This window comes from Tachyglossus aculeatus, unplaced genomic scaffold (genome assembly GCF_015852505.1).
Source record: "Tachyglossus aculeatus isolate mTacAcu1 unplaced genomic scaffold, mTacAcu1.pri scaffold_1_arrow_ctg1, whole genome shotgun sequence".
NCBI classification, from domain to species: domain Eukaryota; kingdom Metazoa; phylum Chordata; class Mammalia; order Monotremata; family Tachyglossidae; genus Tachyglossus; species Tachyglossus aculeatus.
In genome coordinates, this window is record NW_024044915.1 from 5,209,093 (window position 1) to 5,227,221 (window position 18,129).

The window sequence follows — 18,129 nt, forward strand, 5'->3', positions numbered from 1 at the left end:
GTAACCACTCAGACCAGCCACCCTCCAAGGGGAGCCAGGGGCAGCTGGAAGGAAAGAATTGCTGCCCCATGAATGGGCAGAGCATTTGCTGCTTCCCATCCACTTGGCCCCAGGTCCTCGTTTGAAGCCTGGATGCCTGTGCCCATGTTCTGCCTCGCTCTGCTGGCTGCTGGGGAAAATCTGATCTGGAGGGTCATGGGGAGCAGAAGGAGCAGGGGATGAGACATGAGGCCTATAAATCCCTGGTTCCCCTCTAGGAAACTCAACACCTCACTGAGGGCTCTATCAACTCCCAATCAATCAACAATCAATAAATCATTCAATGTTGTTTATTGAACAGTTACTCTGTACAGAGCAGTGTACTAAGGACTTGGGAGACTACAACAGAGTTGGTAGACATGTTCTCTGCCCACAATGAACTTTCCATCTATAGAAGGAAACAGGTATTATAGTAAATTACAGATAGGGGAAATATTAAAGTATAACGATATGTACATAAGTACCGTGGGACTAAGGTGATTATCAAAGTGCTTAAGGTGTACACAGCCAAGTGTCTGGGTGACAAAGAAGGGAGGGCAGATAAGAGAAATGAGGGCTTGGTCAGTGAAGACCTTCTGGAGGAGACGTGAATTTAGGAGGTTTTTGAAAATGGGGACAGTGGTGGACTGTCTGATATAAAGTGGGAGAAAGTTCCAGGCCAAAAGGAGAAGGATATGGGCAATGGTAAGTGGTGGGATACATGAGACTGAGGTACAGGGAATTGGTTGGTGTTAGAGTGCAGAGAGTGTGGGTTGTGTTGTAATAGAAAATCAGAGAGTTAAGTCAAGGGTAATACCAAAGGTATGGGACAGAGAGGATAGTGGTACTGTCTACAGTTGGAGTCGGAAGATAAGGCTTTTTGTTTTAGACACATTAAATTTGAGTTATCCTGAAGACAGGAGGAAATGTGAGAAAGCCAAGAAGGATAGAGATTAGCACTGGAGATGTAGATTTGGGAATCATCCACATAGGGATGGAATTGAAGATGTCAGAGTGAATGAGTTCTCCAAGGGAATGGGAGTAGCTGAAGAAGAGAAAGTGATCCAGGACTGATTCTTGAAGCACCTTCACAGTTAAAGACTGGGAGGCAGAGGAGAAGCCTGTGAAGGAGCTACCAGAGAGATAGGAGGAGAACCAGGAAAGGACGTTGTCAGTGAAGCCAAGGTTGGATGTTTCTGGGATAGTGGGTGATGGACAGTGTTGAAGGCAGCAGAAAGGTCGAGGAAGACTAGGAGGGACTAGAGGTCTCGGGATTTGGCAAGAAGAAGGTCACTGGTGACCTTAGAGAGAGTCCCATGATGAGTTGACAGAATGAGGAAGGTGGGACTCAATTAGAGAACGTTTTCTGGAGGAGGTGACCTTATAATGGGGGCTTTGAATGACCTGAGTCCCCCCAGACCAGGGGTAAACCAGCTCAGGATGCTGTCTCTGACAGGGATGCTGGGAGGTACCATGTGCTGCTGCCTACCTGGACACCACCCTTCAGAGTTAGGGGTGGGCCACACCTCTACCCTCTCTGTCCCCTCTCCATCCCTGACTCTCCTCCCAGTGACTCAACACGGTCCATACAAACCCTCTGACTCTCACGCTCCACCTCTGAGACTCCTCTAGTGACCCAGTAAGGACCATCCAGCACCCCTGACTCACCCAGCAACCTGTGCAGTGAAATGAACAGGTGGTTCCAGGAAGTTTGGATAGCTAAATGGAGGGGACGTTCCTAAAGGATGTGTGTGTGTGTGTGTGTGTGTGTGTGTGTGTGTGCACGCGTGCGCACGTGCTTGTGTGTGTTGGTGGGGAGGGGTGGTGCACTTCCCCTCTGTGACCCCTGCCCGCCATCAGGAATCATCCAGGGGGCAAAGTCTGTTTCCCGTGCCTCTTCCCTCCAGCTGTTTCCCATGCCCCTTCCTTCCAATTGTTTCCTGTACCTCTTTCCTCTAGTTATTTCCAGTGCCCCTTAGTCTTTAGTTGCTTCTGGTGCCCCTGCCGTTCCAGCTGTATATGGTGATCCGGCTTCTGCAGATCTGTTTCTCGTGCTCCTTGCCCTCCAGCTCTATCATTTCCCCATGGAGACAAGAAACCAGACCAGCGGCTCCACATTCACGCTCCAAAGCATCGCCAACGCTGGGCAGCAGCGGCTCCTCTTTGTGCTCTTCCTGGGTCTGTACCTGGTCACCGTGGTGGGGAACCTTCTCATCATCCTGGCCATCCGGACAAACTCCCGCCTCCATTCCCCCATGTACTTCTTCCTCGCCAACCTGTCTCTGGTAGACATCTGCTTCTCCTCTACCACTGTGCCCAGCCTTCTGGGGACACTCTTCACTGGACACCAGGATGTTTCTTACGGTGGCTGCCTGGCTCAGATGTATTTCTTCATTGCCTTTGGAGCCACCAAGAATTTCCTTCTGGCTGCCATGGCCTATGATCGTTACTTGGCCAGCTGCGATCCGCTGAGTTACTCGGTGGTCATGAGCCCTCAGTGTTGTGTCCTGCTGGTGGTCGCCTGCTGGCTGGTTCCTCACCCCCACTCCCTGCTGCACGCCCTCCTGATGACCCAGATGACCTTCTGTGCCTCCCGTGAAATTCCTCTTTACTTCTGTGACATCTTACCCCTGCTGAAGATCTCCTGCTCCGATCCCCACATCAACTTCCTTGCGGTGTACACAGAAGGGGCCTCCATAGTCAACAGTGCCCTTCTGATTGTCCTGGCCTCCTAGGCCCACATTATCCCCGCTGTTCTGCGGGTGCCCTCGGCCTATGGGAAGCACACGGCCTTCCCCACCTATAGCTCCCACCTGGCTGCAGTCGGACTCTTTTATGGCACTGTCATTTGGGTCTACTTCCAATCATCATCCAATATCTCTGAGCGGGACACCATAGCCGCAGTCATTTAAACAACCATCACCCCACTCCTGAACCCCTTTATCTACAGCCTGCGTAACAGAGACCTACACCAGGCTTTGAGCTCCTGGCCCTGTGCCCTCAGACCCTGAATCCCTGCCCTTGGTCCCCAGGTTCCTGAGACCCTAGTCTGGACCTGGCGACATGGGCCCTGTGCCTCCAAACCCAGTCCTTCATCCCCAGTCTGTGCCTCTGACCCTACATACCTGATCCTGCGCCCTAAACCTTGTGCTCTCAGACCCTGTAACTCTAGCTCTGCATCCCCTGCTTTGCACCCCCAAACTTGTGCCCCCAACTCTGCATCCCTGGACCCTGTACTCCCTGCCCTTGACAGCCGGGTCATTGTTTGGGGATCCCCACTCGAAGACCAGGAACTTAGATCATGAGCCCAACAGAGAAGCTACCTGACGGGTCTCTGACATTTTTATTGACAATACGCTCCTCTCTGCACTTGCACCCACAATCTGGCAGGTCTTCACTGGTCAGGAAATGTCCTGGATGGTGGGAAAACGATGGACACAGGACAGGAATTGTATCCCCAAATGGGGAGTTGGGTGGGTTTGCTACATCTGACAGCTACAGGGTTCAGAAGCCTGCAGATCACGACGATGGTCTTTCCCACCCTCTCCACCCTGCAGGCAGAGGGAAGGGTGCATCTCTCCAGCACAAATCACGGCAGTCTCCAGGGGTCGACCTTCACTCTCTATCTCCCAATGGTCTGGATCAGTGTTGCAGACAGTCCGACTGTGATCGTCCTGACCATTTTCGACATCCACACCCTGGGGCATCTCTTCCTCTCCACTGTAAGTCATTGACATTGGCCTCACACCATCACCACAACTGAAGCCACACCTGAACCTGGACCCAAGATGACAGGTGGTGTCGAGGAGAGTGTGAGCATTCCTTCTCCAAAATCTGTTGATGCTACTTTGTGTCATGTTCCTATTATCTTGCATTGTTACCTTCGCCATTATTGTTGCTGTTGTTTTCATTCATTCATTAATTCAATCATATTTATTGGGCACTTACTGTGTGCACAGCACTGTACTAAGTGACTGGGAGAGTACAATACCATAAAAAAGCACATTCTTTGCTCTCAACGAGTTTATAGTCTAGAGGCATTGTTCTGGGCCTGGATTGGGAGCCCCATGTGGAGCTGGACCCTGGCTATTTCATTTACCTCGTATTTACCTCAGCACCTAGCACAGTACTTTACATGTAATAAGTGCTAAATAAGGACTATTGACACAGATCCTGTCCCTGAGATGCTGCTGACCACCTTCTGCCTATTAAGCAGTGCGGCTTAGTGGAATGAGCACAGACTTGGGAGTCAGAGGATGTGGATTCTAATCCTGGCTTCACCACTTTTCAGCAGTGTGACTTTGGGCAAGTCACTTAACTTATCTGGGCCTCAGTTACGTCATCTGTAAAATGGGGATTAAGACTGCGAGCCCCACTAGGGATAACCCGATTACCTTGTATCTACCCCAGCACTTAGAATAGTGCTTGGTACATAGTAACCACTTAACAAATACCATAATTATCAATTGTCATTAAAAGCAACTCTTATTCTGACTACCTAGCCCTCAGCTGCTGAGGATAATGTCTCCCAGACCGGGACAGTGTGGCATGCTATGGGTATCTATCACATGCTATGGATATCTATCACCCTCTCCATTATGCCCCATCCCAGGCACCAACCTCTTTCTCCTGCTTCTATTGTCCAAAATCTGTCCCATCCCTCAGCATCCACCCCCATCACCTGCATCCAGCCTCATACCTCAGCATCCATCCTAATTTCCCTGCATCCATCCTTGTACCTCATCATCCATCCCCATCCCCCTGTATCTGTCCCCATCCCTCAACATCCACCCTGATCTCTCACCATCTATCCCCATTCCTCAGCATCCATCCCAATGTCCTAGCTCCCTGTCCCCACTCCTCAACATCCATCCCAACCTCAAGGCATCTGTCCCCATCACTCGACATCTATCTCCCTCCCCCTGCATCCATCCCCCTACCGCAGGATCCATCCCACTCCCCCAGCATCCATCCTGGCTCTCCAACATTCATCCCCATCTTCCTGCACTCATCCCTATTCCTCAGTATTCGAGCCAATCTCCCAGCATTCTTCCCCATCCCTCAACTTCCATCCCAGTCTCCCAGCATCCATCCCAATTTTCTGGCAACAGTCCTCATCTTCTGATGTCTGCCCTACCCCTCAACATCTGTCCCTAGCCCTTGGAACCCTTGTCTGTCCTTCAACAGACATCAATATAAATAAATAAAATTAAAGATATATACACAGGTGCTGTGGGGCAGGGAGATGGGGGAAGAGCAAAGGGAGCAAGTCAGGGCGTTGCAGAAGGGAGTGGGAGATGAGGAAATGTGAGGCTTAGTCTAGGAAGGCCTCTTGGAGGAGATGTGCCTTCAGTAAGTCTTTGAAGGCAGGGAGAGTAATTGTCTGGCAGATTTGAGGAGGGAGGGTGATCCAGGTCAGAGGTAGGACATTGGTCAGGAGCCAGCAGTAAGACAGGAGAGATCGGGGCACAGAGAGAAGGTTAGCAGCAGAGGAGCGAAGTCTGTGGGCAGGTTGTGGAAGGAGAGAAACGAGGTTAAGTAGAAGGGGGCAAGATGATGGAGTGCTTTCTCATTATGATCAGAAAGGCAGATTTGGGAATTATCCTTATTGAGGTGGTACCTAAAGCCTTGTGAGTGAATGAGCTCCCTGAGAGGGTAAGGTTCGAGCAAGAAGAGCAGAGAACCTAAAACAGTTAAAAATTGTGGGGCAGAAATCCAGCCAACAAATTAAACTGAAGAGGGGTAAGAAAAGTAGGAGGAGAACCAGGTTAGTACCATGGCCTCAAAACCAAGACCTGAAAGAGTTTCGAGGTGGAGAGTGTGGTGTTACTTAAGGAAACACGATCTTGCCAAAAAGAGGGGTGACCATAGATGCTGGATCCTGCCTGGCCCCAATAGGACTATAGAATGTAAGGTAGAAGGCCAAATTGAAAAAAAGGATATAAGATGAAAATCAGGGAACACAGATAAGATGTTTGGCAGAAGGTCAGATGCAGAACCAAGGGTGCAGCAAGATGTAATGGCTGTGTGTAAGAAGAAAGGTCAGACTTGCAATATAGGTGAAGGGCCAAGTGCTGTGAAAAGACAAGAACACCAGAAGACAAGGACCAATGAAGGGGAACAACTCAACTACCTTTGAAACTGCCTGACTCTCCATGTCCTGTTTCTTTGGGAAGAATGGAAAACCTATCAGAAAATCCATGAAACACCACCCTGCCATGGAGCCAAGGTCTAGGAGTGCTTAAAAAAGCATTCACCCTGTATCAAGTCTTCTTGCTGGCTGGAGGTTAGGTTGAGAGGCTCCCTTCGAAGTCTGCCCAAAGTAAAAGGGCAGGGGATGAAGCATCAAAACAGCTTATTGTTGGGTTAACCGGTTGGGTGACTCCCTTCACTAGACACTCTAAGTAAGATTGGGGATTGTAGCAATCAAGGGTATTCTTGAACCAACCATGGGGCTCATCTTTTAGGGATTTGGGGCTATAGAAGAGACGGCTGTGGGAGCCTATGGCCACCAAAAATAAGCTTTCCCATAGCAGGTGGTTCACTCCATCAAAGGCTGTCAGAAGGTCAAGGGGGGTTAGAACACAGTAGAGACTTTTAGGTCTTGGAGAGGCTCAAAACTCTCAGTTGAGCTAAGTGGTCCCAAATCCTTGGAATGAATGAAGAAGATGGTTGGTGAAGAGGAAGTAGAAACACTGAGTGTCAAAAACTTTGCGTTCTCCACCCCACCCCACACACCAGTGTCCTGCGTCTGTGTCTGTCTCCATCTGCTAAGTCTACTACCTCTCAACCAAACTCTAGGTCTCTCCATCTATGGCTCTCAACTCATCGTGACTGCCCTGTTCCCCGAGATGCACAACGTGGGTCTCTTTCTGACTCTTGTACAGCTACTCAGCCACCAGTAGATACCCTGTGCCAAAAGTGAAGCCAGCTCCTGTGTCAGTCCCCAAGCGTGGGCATCGCCAACCCTGTGCTGATCCCTTGGGGCAGAAGATGTGTAGAGAGTAGTAGCAATAGTAATTATTAGTTAGTAGTTGTTTATTGACTGCACATTGGGTGTGATGCCCTGTACTTAACACTTGGGAAAGTACAACAGAAACACGAAGCACATTTCAAAGTAGTTCTTATTCTAACTGGAGAGACAAACATAAAAATATCTACAAATGTGGTCATCAAATGTGGGGGTCAAAAAAACCTAAAGCCTGAGCCCCATGGCTAAAGAAGATCCTTTGTTGCTACAATCCCCAATCTTGCTGTGTTCATAAGTGATAATGGAGAGTATAAATAAATAGATATGAATAAACTAGAGATGCCGGATGAGATGATGTGACTTGGCTCTGGGGGCTAATTAAGAAAGAGTTGTTGGAGAGTTTAGCCCTGGTTCGATGGGATTCAGTAAAGTGGTCCCAATTTCCACCCAGTGAGGAACAAACCACTTTGAATTTTGTTCCTGTTTGCTGTGATGTCACACCTCAGTGTGATCTTGTTGGGTGGCCCACCCATCCCTCCCTTGGTGCAAGAGAGCAGTGTCTGAGGGCTCAACTGGGCTGGAGGTTCTTCCTGGTCAAAACAGAAGTGATCTGGGTTCACATCCCAGAGGGACCGTTGAGCAATGTAGGTCCAGCTGTTCAGGAGACCCTCACCCACCTTGGTACTCAAAGAAGCAGTTATGGCTGGGTGAATCTCGGGGTCAGAATCCTCAGATCTTCGGAGCCAGGGCTCTCTTGGCTCCCAAAGGAGTCTGGCCTACCTCCAACACCCATTATGTTCCCGTGGCAAACGTGTATGGTTCTGATAGCAGGAAGGGACACAGCCAAGAGCCCAGAAAGGAGCACTAAAATGATACTTACAGGGCATAGCAAACCATGCAGTTCACAGCCCTTTTTGCTTGAAGACCACCAGTACTGAGCATAGAGTAAACAGGAGTAAATGTGGTCATGAGCTTGTGGTGACCTTCAGGAAGAATAGCCACAAGAACACTAGCCCCAGAAGGAATAACATAAATCTTGTGCATGTCCCTGCCTGCGAATCAAATGCCAGGACACATCTTTGGACACACACCAGGCTAGTCTTCCTCCTGTCATGTGCCAGGCCTTATCTTTGGAAGGCCTCCATGTGGACTAGAAGCCAGAAGAAGTGGTGCATAATCCAGGAGAGCAGAAGAAACTTTGGCCAGACATAGAAAGCGGAGCCTCACTTCCTTAGAGGTTACACCAAGGGACCCCCTGTCTGGACCACAAGGAGGAGCCTGGGGTAGCTAAGGGCTGTCTGAGTAGGCTCTGAGGCAGAGCAGAGTTGCAATTGTACTCCTAGCAGATAAAGCAACTAGAAGTCAATTGAGCAATGATTATTTCTGGGATTATTTCGGGTACTGGATTGAGCCCTAGCAAAAGGGGCTTATGTCCCTTGTTCCACCTTTCCTGCCTCCATCCTACTGGCTCACACCTTTTTACCCTGCCTGAAATTTCCCCTGGCTCCTGAGAAACCCGCCAAAGCACCTCTCTTCCCACCAGAAATCCCGGAAATCCCACTTTGTGCAGGGGAATTCGCCAGCTAACTACCACCTCCCGTGTCTGTGCCACCTCAGCCATAGGAGCCGATTGTGTGTGTGTGTGTGTGTGTATGTGTGTGTGTGTGTGTTTGAGTGCACAGTGTTGTGGGGCTGTCGGTTCCATTCTTTATACTTGTTAACTGCTCACTTATGTGCCAGGCACTGTACTAAACTCTGGGGCAGATACAAGATGATCAGGTCCATGTGGGATAGTCCGTGTCCCACATAGGACTCATAGTCTTAATCCCCATTTTACAGATAGGGTAAATGAGCTATAATTCCATTTGTTTTGATGATTTTGACACCTGTCTACATGTTTTGTTTTGTTGTCTGTCTCCCCCTTCTAGACTGTGAGCCCGTTGTTGGGTAGGGGCCGTGTCTATATGTTGCCAACTTGTTTTCCTAAGCGCTTAGTACAGTGCTCTGCACATGGTAACTTCTCAATAAATACAATCGTACATTGAATGAATGAATGAATGAGGCACAGAAAAATAAAGTGACTTGCTCAAGGTCACACAGCAGACAAGTGGTGGATCTTTGCAAGCCCACGAACCTCCATGGGTGAATTAATGGTGTCTTCTTTGAACAACAGCTTTGTTTCTTCTACTTATGCATTGTCCATTCATTCATTGTTCACCATTGCTATTTCCTGTGTGATTTTCTGTGTGATTCCTCCTGGTCCCACCATACAAGCACAATGGATGTGTACCTGACTTCCGCATTAGATTTCCTGTCCAAATCAGTAGGCGAACGACTTGCCCCTCTGCGGGAAATAGATAACTAACTGGTAACTAATTTCTCCTCTTTTCTGCAGCTGCTACATAGCCCAGGCCTGAGTGTCCAGCCAAGCTTTTCTACTCTCCGCTTGAACATTAATGTTCAAGTGGTGATGTCCCCGGGCTACTGAATTACCAGTGAGTTTTCCTTCGGCAGAATGTGCTCAGGGTCCGGCACAGTGTCTGGAGCAGGGCACGGTTGCGCAGGCTGTAGATAAAGGGGTTGAGCAATGGGGTTACTACCGTGTACAGCAAAGCCACCACAGTGCCCTGCTCCGCTGAGTGGCTAGGGGACGGGCACAGGTAAAGGCCAATTACAGTCCCGTAGAAAAGGGACACGACGGCCAGGTGGGAGCCACAGGTGGAGATGCCTCGATGCAGACCCCGGGCAGAGGGAACTCTCAGGACTGTACAGAAGATGTGGGTGTAGGAGACCAGGATACCCAAGAACGGTCCCACCACCACTGCTGCCCCTACAGTGATGATGACCAGTTTGTTGACAGAGATGTCAGAGCAGGAGAGATGCACCAGAGTGGATAAGTCACAGAAGAAGTGGGGGATCACCCTGTCTGTGCAGAAGGACAACCGAGCCACCAGGAGGGTGTGGAGCAGTGCATGGACAGCAGTTAGGACCCAGCAGGTGACCACTATCAGTGCAGAAAGCCGGATGCTCATGGTTGTGACATAACTCAGGGGCTGGCAGATGGCTACATAGCGGTCGTATGCCATTACAGCCAAGAGGAAATTGTCCAGATCTCCAAATAACAGGATAAAGAAGATCTGGCTCAAGCATCCAGTGTAGGAGATGGCTGGGTTGTCTGTCTGCATGTTGACCAGCATCTTGGGGACAGTGATGGAGGAGAAGCAGATGTCAGCACAGGATAGGTTGGCAAGAAAGAAGTACATGGGGGAGTGGAGGTGTGAGTCACTGCCGATGGCCAGGATGATAAGCAGGTTCCCCGCTATGGTGACCAGGTACAGAGCTAGAAACAGCATGAAGCACAGCTCTTTTTGCCCTGGCGGGGTGCGTAGCCCCAGCAGGATGAACTCAGTGATGTGGCTCTGGTTCTCCATCTCCATGCTCTGTTGGACCAGCTGTGAGAGGGAAATGCAATCATCATGATTGAGGACATTAGTGGGAGCAGGGATGCCCTTGAGCCCTGGGGTTGGGCATGGGGGAGGAACTAGAAGTCGCAGATTGAGTGCAGAAAGGACAGCCAAGGAGTCAGGGAATTCTGGGTGCCCCTGCCACCGGAGACAGGGATCTGGGCCAGACTGCCCAAAGACAGGATGAGGCCTTCCTTCTGTCCCACTCACCACCACCATGGAGAAGCCCGGGGACAAGGCTTAGTGAATACCTTAGTGAATGTAGGAATGTACAGATTGGGAAATGGCATTCCCTGTAACCATTGTTAGATTACTGAGAATGGAAAGGCACAATCCCCTGTGAAAATTGTTGGAACGTGGAGATTGGAGACTGCAGAACTCAATGATGTGGGGAATGGATGAATAAAATTCCCTATACCAACTGTTAAACTGTGCACAATGGAGGCAGAATCCTGTGTAATGACCGTTAAAATGTTGGGAATGTTTTGATTCTGTGTGTGTATGTGCTGGGGGGGGGGGGGGCAGAGGCAGGCTAGAATCTCCTATGTCGACCCTCCCTGTCTCACAAGCCCATAACCTTGGCGCTATTCTTGACTGCTCTCTCCCATTCAACCCACATATTCAATGCATCACTAAATCCTGTCAGTCCCACTTTCACAACATTGCTAAAATCCACCTCTTCCTCTGCATACAAACTGCTACTGTGTTCATATAATCACTCATTCCATCCTGCCTGAATTACTGCATCAGCCTCCTTGCTGACCTCCCAGCCTTCTGTCTCTTCCCACTGCAGGTCTTACTTCATTCTGCTGCCCAGTTAATTTTTCTGCAAAAACATTCAGGACATGTCACCCTGCTCCTCAGAAAACTCCAGTAGTTGCCTACCCAGCTCCACATCAAACAAATACTCTTCACCATTGGCTTTAAAGTACTCCACCACCTTGCCCCCTCCAACCTCACCTCACTACTCTCCTTTTACAACTCAGCTAGCACACTTCGATCTTCTAATGCTAGCCTTCTCACTGTGCCTCAATCTTGACGATCTCACCACCCACCCCTAGCCTATGTCCTGTCTCTGGCCTGGAATGCGCTCCTTCCTCAAACCCAACAGCAAATTTCTCTACTCTGATTCAAAGACTTATTGAAGGTACATCTCCAAGAGGCCTTCCTAGAATAATCTCCCCCTTTCCTCTCCTCCCACTCCCTTCTGCATCACCCTGGCATGCTCCCTTTGTTCTTTCCCCATCCCAGCCCCACAGGACTTATGTACATATCACTCATTTATTTGTTTGTATTGATGTCTGTCTCCACCCCTCTAGACTCTAAACTCATTGTAGGCTTGGAATGTGTCTGTTTATGGTTGTATTGTATTCTCCCAAGCTCTTAGTACAGTGCTCTGCATACAGAAAGCATTCAATAAATGCAATTGAATGCATGAATTAATGAATTGGGAATAGAGGGGCCCCTGAATTCCCTGTAAGATGGGATGTGGAGGGGGTAGGACCTCCTCTGATGACTGTTAGGACATTAGGAAGGTTCTGACTGTTTCCATCAGGAGTTGTTCTGCCTGGAATCGAATGGAACCCAAGGAGTGTTCCCCCTGTAGCAATGGAACATCTTCTCTTGCTGTTGGTTCTGTTGTTGAATCGCTGCTGCTTTATGGACTTGACCCTTATAAACCTTTCCCTGTTTGTCTGTCTTCCCATCACTTAGGCTGTGAGCCTCCGGTGGTCTAAGGTTCATGTCATTAAGCACAAGATTCCTTCCTCATCCAGCCCTTGGCCCCTCAGATCCCATCTAGTTCAGGAAGCCTTCCCCGAAGATCAGAAAGAGAAGTGATTGAAGCCCCTGGGTTCACCCTTCATTGTCCCCCTTTACCACTGGCCTACAGAAAATTCAACCTCTTGGCCAACTTCAATTCTCCTTAGAATTATTTCTAATCTCTCTTTTGCTGACTCTGTACTCTCCTACCACTGGGTCTCAGTTTCCTTTTCTAACTCCACTTATACCTATCATCCCCTCTTGGTGAGTGTCCCTCAAGGCTCTGTCCTTGGCCTACCTCTTGTCTTCATTTGTATAGCTTCAGGTACCCCCTCTTCATTGATGATTCCCAAATCTATCTCTAGCCCTAACTTCTCCCCAGCTACTCAATCTTTCATCTCCTCTTGCCTCCAAGACATCTCCACATGGCAAGCATAATACTTCTAACTCAGTATGCTCAAAACTGAACTTCCCATCTTTCCTCCAAAGCCCTCCTTTCCTTCCAATTTTCCCTTCTCTACTAAATACAAGAAAGAAGCATGGCCTACCAATCAATCAATCAATCATATTTATTGAGCGCTTACTATGTGCAGAACACTGTACTAAGCGCTTGGGAAGTACAAATTGGCAACGTATAGAGACAGTCCCTACCCAACATTGGACTCACAGTCTAAAAGGGGGAGACAGAGAACAAAACCAAACATACTAACAAAATAAAATAAATAGTGGAAAGAGCATGGGCCTGAGAGTCAGAGGATCTGGGTCTTAATCCCAAATCCTTCACTTGTCTGCTTGGGTAAGTAATTTAACTTACCTTGAGTAGGACATTGGGTAAGTCATTTAACAGTGAAGTAACAATTAACTTACCTTGGGTAAGTCATGTAACTTCTTGGTTACTCAATTACCTCATCTGTGAAATGGAGATTAAATCATGCGCCCTCCAATTTAGATAGTGAGCTCCACGTGGGACAGAGTTGTGTCCAACCTTATTATCTTATATGTACCTCAGTGATGATGATGATGGCATTTATTAAGTGCTTACTATGTGCAAAACACTGTTCTAAGCGCTGGGGAAGTTACAAGGTGATCAGGTTGTCCCACAGGGGGCTCACAGTCTTATTCCCCATTTTGCAGATGAGGTAACTGAGGCTCAGAGAAGTGAAGTGACTCTACCAAAATCACACAGGTTGCAATCGTTGGAGTAAGGACTTAGACTCATGACCTCTGACTCCAAAGCCCGTGCTCTTTCCACTGAGCCTCGCTGCTTCGCAGTGCTTAGTACTGTACCTGGCACATAGAGAGCACTTCACAAGAACCATGAAAAAGATCTCTGTACCTGAAGCCTGCAACCTTGGTGTTATCCTAGATGACACCACTGATGAACTGGATGACATCATTGTTGTTCTGCTCTTCTTACACAATCTACCTCGAAACTCTCCTGATTTTTCCTCAGAAAAATGGTCTAGATCCATGGTCTTCTCCATCCACACTGTCACCACTTGGGTTTAAGAACTCATCATGTCATGATTAAACTATAGTGTGGCCCAGTGGAAAGAGTACAGGCTAGGGAGTCAGAGGTCCTGGGTTCTAATCTCTGCTCCGCCACTTGTGTGTTGTGTGACTTTGGGCAAGTCACTTAACTTCTCTGTGCTTCAGTTGCCTCATCTGTAAAATGGGGATTAAGACTGTGAGCTCAATGCGAGACAACCTAATTACCTTGTAACCACCCCCAGCGTGTAGAAAAGTACTTTGCATGTAGTAAGTGCTTAACAAATACAATTATAATCATAATAATTACAATGATAATAACAAATCAACCTCCTCACTAGAATCCCCATCTCCAGTCTTTCTCATTTTTCGATCAACATGGACCTGCTGGCCGGATCATCGTCCTGAAACATTGCTCAGCACACTTGTCTCTACTCCCCAAACTCCTCCAGTGGTCGTCCTCTCCCTCTGCATCAAACAGTCCTCCTTACCATTGGCTTCACATTTCTCCTCCAGCTCCCCCCACTCTAAAGTTTCAGTTCTTTCTACCCACTAATCCCCAGCCATCACTCTTTGCTCTGCCCATGTTCACGTTCCAACTGTTCCCGCCTCTTATCTCCTCCCACTCCAACCTCTTGCTCATGTTGCTTCCCTGCCTTGGGACTCCCACCCCCAACAAAAGATTCACCTCACCTCAAATTTCCCTACCTTCAAAGCCCTCCTAAAATCCCACCTCATCCAACAAACTTTCCCCGATCACCTCCCAACAGCCGGAGGGGTATCAACCCAACAGTTTTCTCTACCACTTACATATTTATTATATCCCTCCTTGGCCATCTTGAATGAAGGTTCAAGTAATTGAACCTATGATTATTTATTCTATAATTGCTGTATTTGTAAATATGTTTATGTCTGTTTCTCCTTCTATGCTGAAATCTCCTTGAGGGCAGAGAACATATCTCATGCTTCACTGGAATTTTCTCAAGTTCTTAGTACTGTAATTCACAACCAGAAGGCACTCAGTAAATACCATCACTATTACTCCTGCCTCTTTATTTGCCACGAAGGCAGAGCAGCCCTGCCCATGTCTGGAGGCTGGAGGAGGGAGTCCTCCTCTGGTTTCAGAGGGTGACAATGCAGCAGAGATGTGTGCCAGTGAGGGAAGCTGCCCACAGGATCAACAACCCCCAGATCCTGTGAAATGGAGAAGTAACAAGAGAGAAGGCCATAGCTTAGTGGATAGAACATGGACTTGGGAGTCAATCTTGACTCTGCCATTTGTCTGCTATGTGATCTTGGGCAAGTCACTTCACTTCTCTGTGCCTCAGTCACCTCATCTGTAAAATGGGGATTAAGGCTGTGAGCCCCATGTGTTACATGATATAGTCCAACTTGACTAACTTGTACCTACCCCAATATTTAGAACAGTGCCTGGCACACAGTAAGTGCTTAACAAATACCATGAAAGAAATGGTCATTTTCTTTTGGGGTTGGGGAAGGGTTTGATTTCAAGGAAGAGTAATGTTCTTAGGCCAGGGGCCAGGGCCCAGGGCCAGAGTAGAATCAGGCAGTTGGAAACAGCTATGATTTTCCCTCCTGGATCCTTCAGTGGGAATTGGACTCAGGTGGGGAAGACAATCCCCCCTCCCCAACCACAACCATCACCGCCCCACACCGCACACTCCAAAAGACCTGGGAGACCCCTCGCCATTCCCCAGATTCCTGTGAGGGACAGGGATATGAGGGCAAATGGCCTCCCTGCCCCCTCCACAACCTCAGTGACTGGTTGCTTGGCTAGGAGAATCTCCAAAGCACTTACCAGGCTGGAGAGGAAGCAGCTGTGTTTTTGCTTCTAAGCCTTTGCTACCACCCCTAGGATCCAGGTGAAGCCTCTAGATTCTGGCAGATATGAATGGGCTGTCTGAAATGGTTGTGTTCTCCCTGGCTTCATGGCTCCCCACAACTATTTACAGGGCTGGGGACTCCAGGGACCCAACCCCCACAGCTCCTACTCCAAACGTGGATAATCGTCCAGCTTCTCCTGGGGCTCCCTGGGGTCTGGGCAAGAAGTGGGGAGTGGGGCTGAAAGCACTGACGTTCCATATTTGGGTTGCATTGGGTGGGGAGAGGATTTCCAGCCTGCTTCCAGGCTTGGGAGTCCCCCACCCCACTGTGTGGGTAAACGCAAAGCAGTCTGGGTCGATGCTGAGAAGGTTGGGGACCTCGGCTCTCTGCCACCAGAGATCAGAACACTTCCTTACCAAACTGCCCAATTCTGTAATAATAATTACGGTATTTGTTAATAACAATAAAAATAATAACAATAATGATGGCATTTGTTCAGCACTTACTATGTGCAAAACACTGTTCTAAGCACTGGGGGGACACAAGCTGATCAAATTGTCCCACGTGGGGCTCACAATCTTAATCCCCATTTTACAGATGAGGGAACTGAGGCACAGAGAAGTTAAGTCACTTACCCGAAGTCACACAGCTGACAAATGGCAGAGCCGGGATTAGAACCCATGACCTTTGACTCCCAAGCCCGTGCTCTTTCCACTAAGCCATGATCACGGGCCTGTTAAGTACCTCGTCAAGTGTAGTACCAGAATCTCCTTCTTCTTCTCACAAAGACCCAATCTCTGTCCAAGCATCTCCAAGCTCATTGGCTTCCCCCAGCCCTCCACTCCCCATTCTGGGACCCCTGGTGGATTCTGCTCCCTGCTCACCCCTTAGTGGGTAGAATGCAATGAGGCAGAAAGGAAAGAGCACAGTATTTACCCTGACTTTAAGCACCTTTGTCCATATCGTTATTCTCCACTATTTCCCCACCTGTAATTTAGTTTAATGTAAGCTCCTTCTGGGTAGGGTTCAGGTCTATCAACTCTATTTTTTATGGCATTTGTTATACATTTACTATATGCCAAGCATTGTGCTTAGAAGTAATCAGGTGGGACACAGTTCACGTCCCACATGGGCTCACAGTCTTAATTCCCATTTCACAGATGAGGTAACTGAGGCTCAGAGAACTGAAGTGACTTGTCCAAAGTCACATAGCAGACAAATGGCAGAAGCACAATTAGAACCCAGCTTCTTCTGACTCCCAGGCCCATACTTTATCCATCAGGCCACGCTACTGATGTGATCCTTTCTCAAGTGCTTAGAAAAATGTGATACAAGAAGTTAGTGCTCAATAAATGCCATTGATTGACTAGAAGATAGGAGACCTGCGTTCTAAACCCAGCTCTGCCACTTGCCTGATATAAGACCACAGGTGAGTCGCTCAACTTCTCTGTGTCACCATTTCCTCATATGTACAATGGGAATTAAATACCTGTTTTAAATACCTGTTCTCTCTAACCCTTAGACTGTTAGCCCTATGTGTCCAGATTATCTTGTACCTACACAACAGTTGAGCTTGGCAGGTTAAACAGTTAACAAATATCACAATTACTGTAATTAGTCTCAGTTGAGGTGAGTGGGGCTGAGTCCTGCCAACCCTTTGGCATGACTCCATGAAAGATAATAATAAATAATAATAATAATAAAAGAGCATTTGTTAGGTCCTTACTATATGCTTGGGACTGTTGATAAGCACTCAAGTAGATACAAGGTAACTGGGTTGGACACAGTCCTGTCCCACAAAGGGTTCACAGTCTTTATCCCCATTTTACAGATAAGGTAACTGAGGCACTGAAAAGTTAAGTGACTTTCCCAAGGTCACACAGAAGACAAGAGGCAGAGCCAGGATTGGAACCCACATCCTTCTGTCTCCCGGCCTATGCTCTAGGCCAGGCAGGACTGAGTTTTCTGTCTCCACTCCTTGCATTGGGGGAACCCAGGAAATCCCAGGTCCTAACAGACCCCCGGATGTAGGAGCAGCCCCCGACGTATCGCCTGGACATAACTCACTCCCTCTCAAACAGTTAACATTAGCAGAGCAGGAGTTCTGTAAATCAGCAACTTGGGGGTTGGGGCTGAGTTCATAGGATCTGGGTAGACCAGATAGACTCAGATGCCCAACCTTCAATCGACTAATAAATAGCATTTATTGAGTACTTACTGTTTGAAGAACACTGTACTAAGTGCTTAGGACAATATATTAAAGTCGGTAGGCACAATCCAAGCCCTTGAGGAACTTACAATCTAGAGGGGGAGACTGAGATTTAAAAAACATTACAGAGTGGTGGAAGCAACAGGGTATGTCTTGTCTTATGCCGTCGAGTTGTTTCCCACCCATAGCAACACCATAGACACATCTCTCCCAGAAAGCCTTGCTCTCCATCTGCAATCATACTGGTAGCGTATAGAGTTTTCTTGGTAAAAATGCAGAAGTGGTTTACTATTGCTGCCTTCAGCACAGTAAACTCGACTCTCTGCCCTCGACTATCTCCCAATGCTGCTGCTGCCCAGCATGGGTGAATTTTG

The 18,129-nt window shown here is 48.2% G+C and overlaps 2 protein-coding genes across 2 annotated transcripts; one reads left to right on the top strand and one right to left on the bottom strand.

Moving 5' to 3' along the window:
- The first annotated feature begins 713 nt into the window (after positions 1 to 713).
- LOC119923518 (olfactory receptor 1361-like) lies at positions 714 to 2,753 on the top strand. Its single transcript, XM_038742887.1, has 2 exons — positions 714 to 723; positions 2,032 to 2,753. Exons 1-2 carry the CDS (start codon positions 714 to 716, stop codon positions 2,751 to 2,753), a joined length of 732 nt encoding a protein of 243 aa, XP_038598815.1.
- A 119-nt stretch (positions 2,754 to 2,872) lies between these two features.
- On the bottom strand, positions 2,873 to 10,425 carry LOC119923519 (olfactory receptor 1468-like). Its single transcript, XM_038742888.1, has 6 exons — positions 9,482 to 10,425; positions 7,869 to 7,922; positions 7,452 to 7,672; positions 6,467 to 6,574; positions 3,342 to 3,431; positions 2,873 to 2,898 (listed from the first exon to the last, which is right to left on the bottom strand). The coding sequence occupies exons 1-6, from the start codon at positions 10,423 to 10,425 to the stop codon at positions 2,873 to 2,875; spliced, it is 1,443 nt and encodes a 480-aa protein (XP_038598816.1).
- Between the last annotated feature and the right edge of the window lie 7,704 nt (positions 10,426 to 18,129).

Excerpts from the sequence above, each read along its gene's own strand:
- LOC119923519 (XM_038742888.1), bottom strand. The coding sequence starts at position 10,425 with ATGGAGATGGAGAACCAGAGCCACATCACTGAGTTCATCCTGCTGGGG. Across the intron at positions 7,673-7,868 it reads TGCATGGTTTGCTATGCCCT|TACCAAGGTGGGTGAGGGTC; the intron begins GTAAGTATCATT and ends TGCTTCTTTGAG. Across the intron at positions 6,575-7,451 it reads CAGGAACAAAATTCAAAGTG|CCTTTGATGGAGTGAACCAC; the intron begins GTTTGTTCCTCA and ends ACCTTCTGACAG.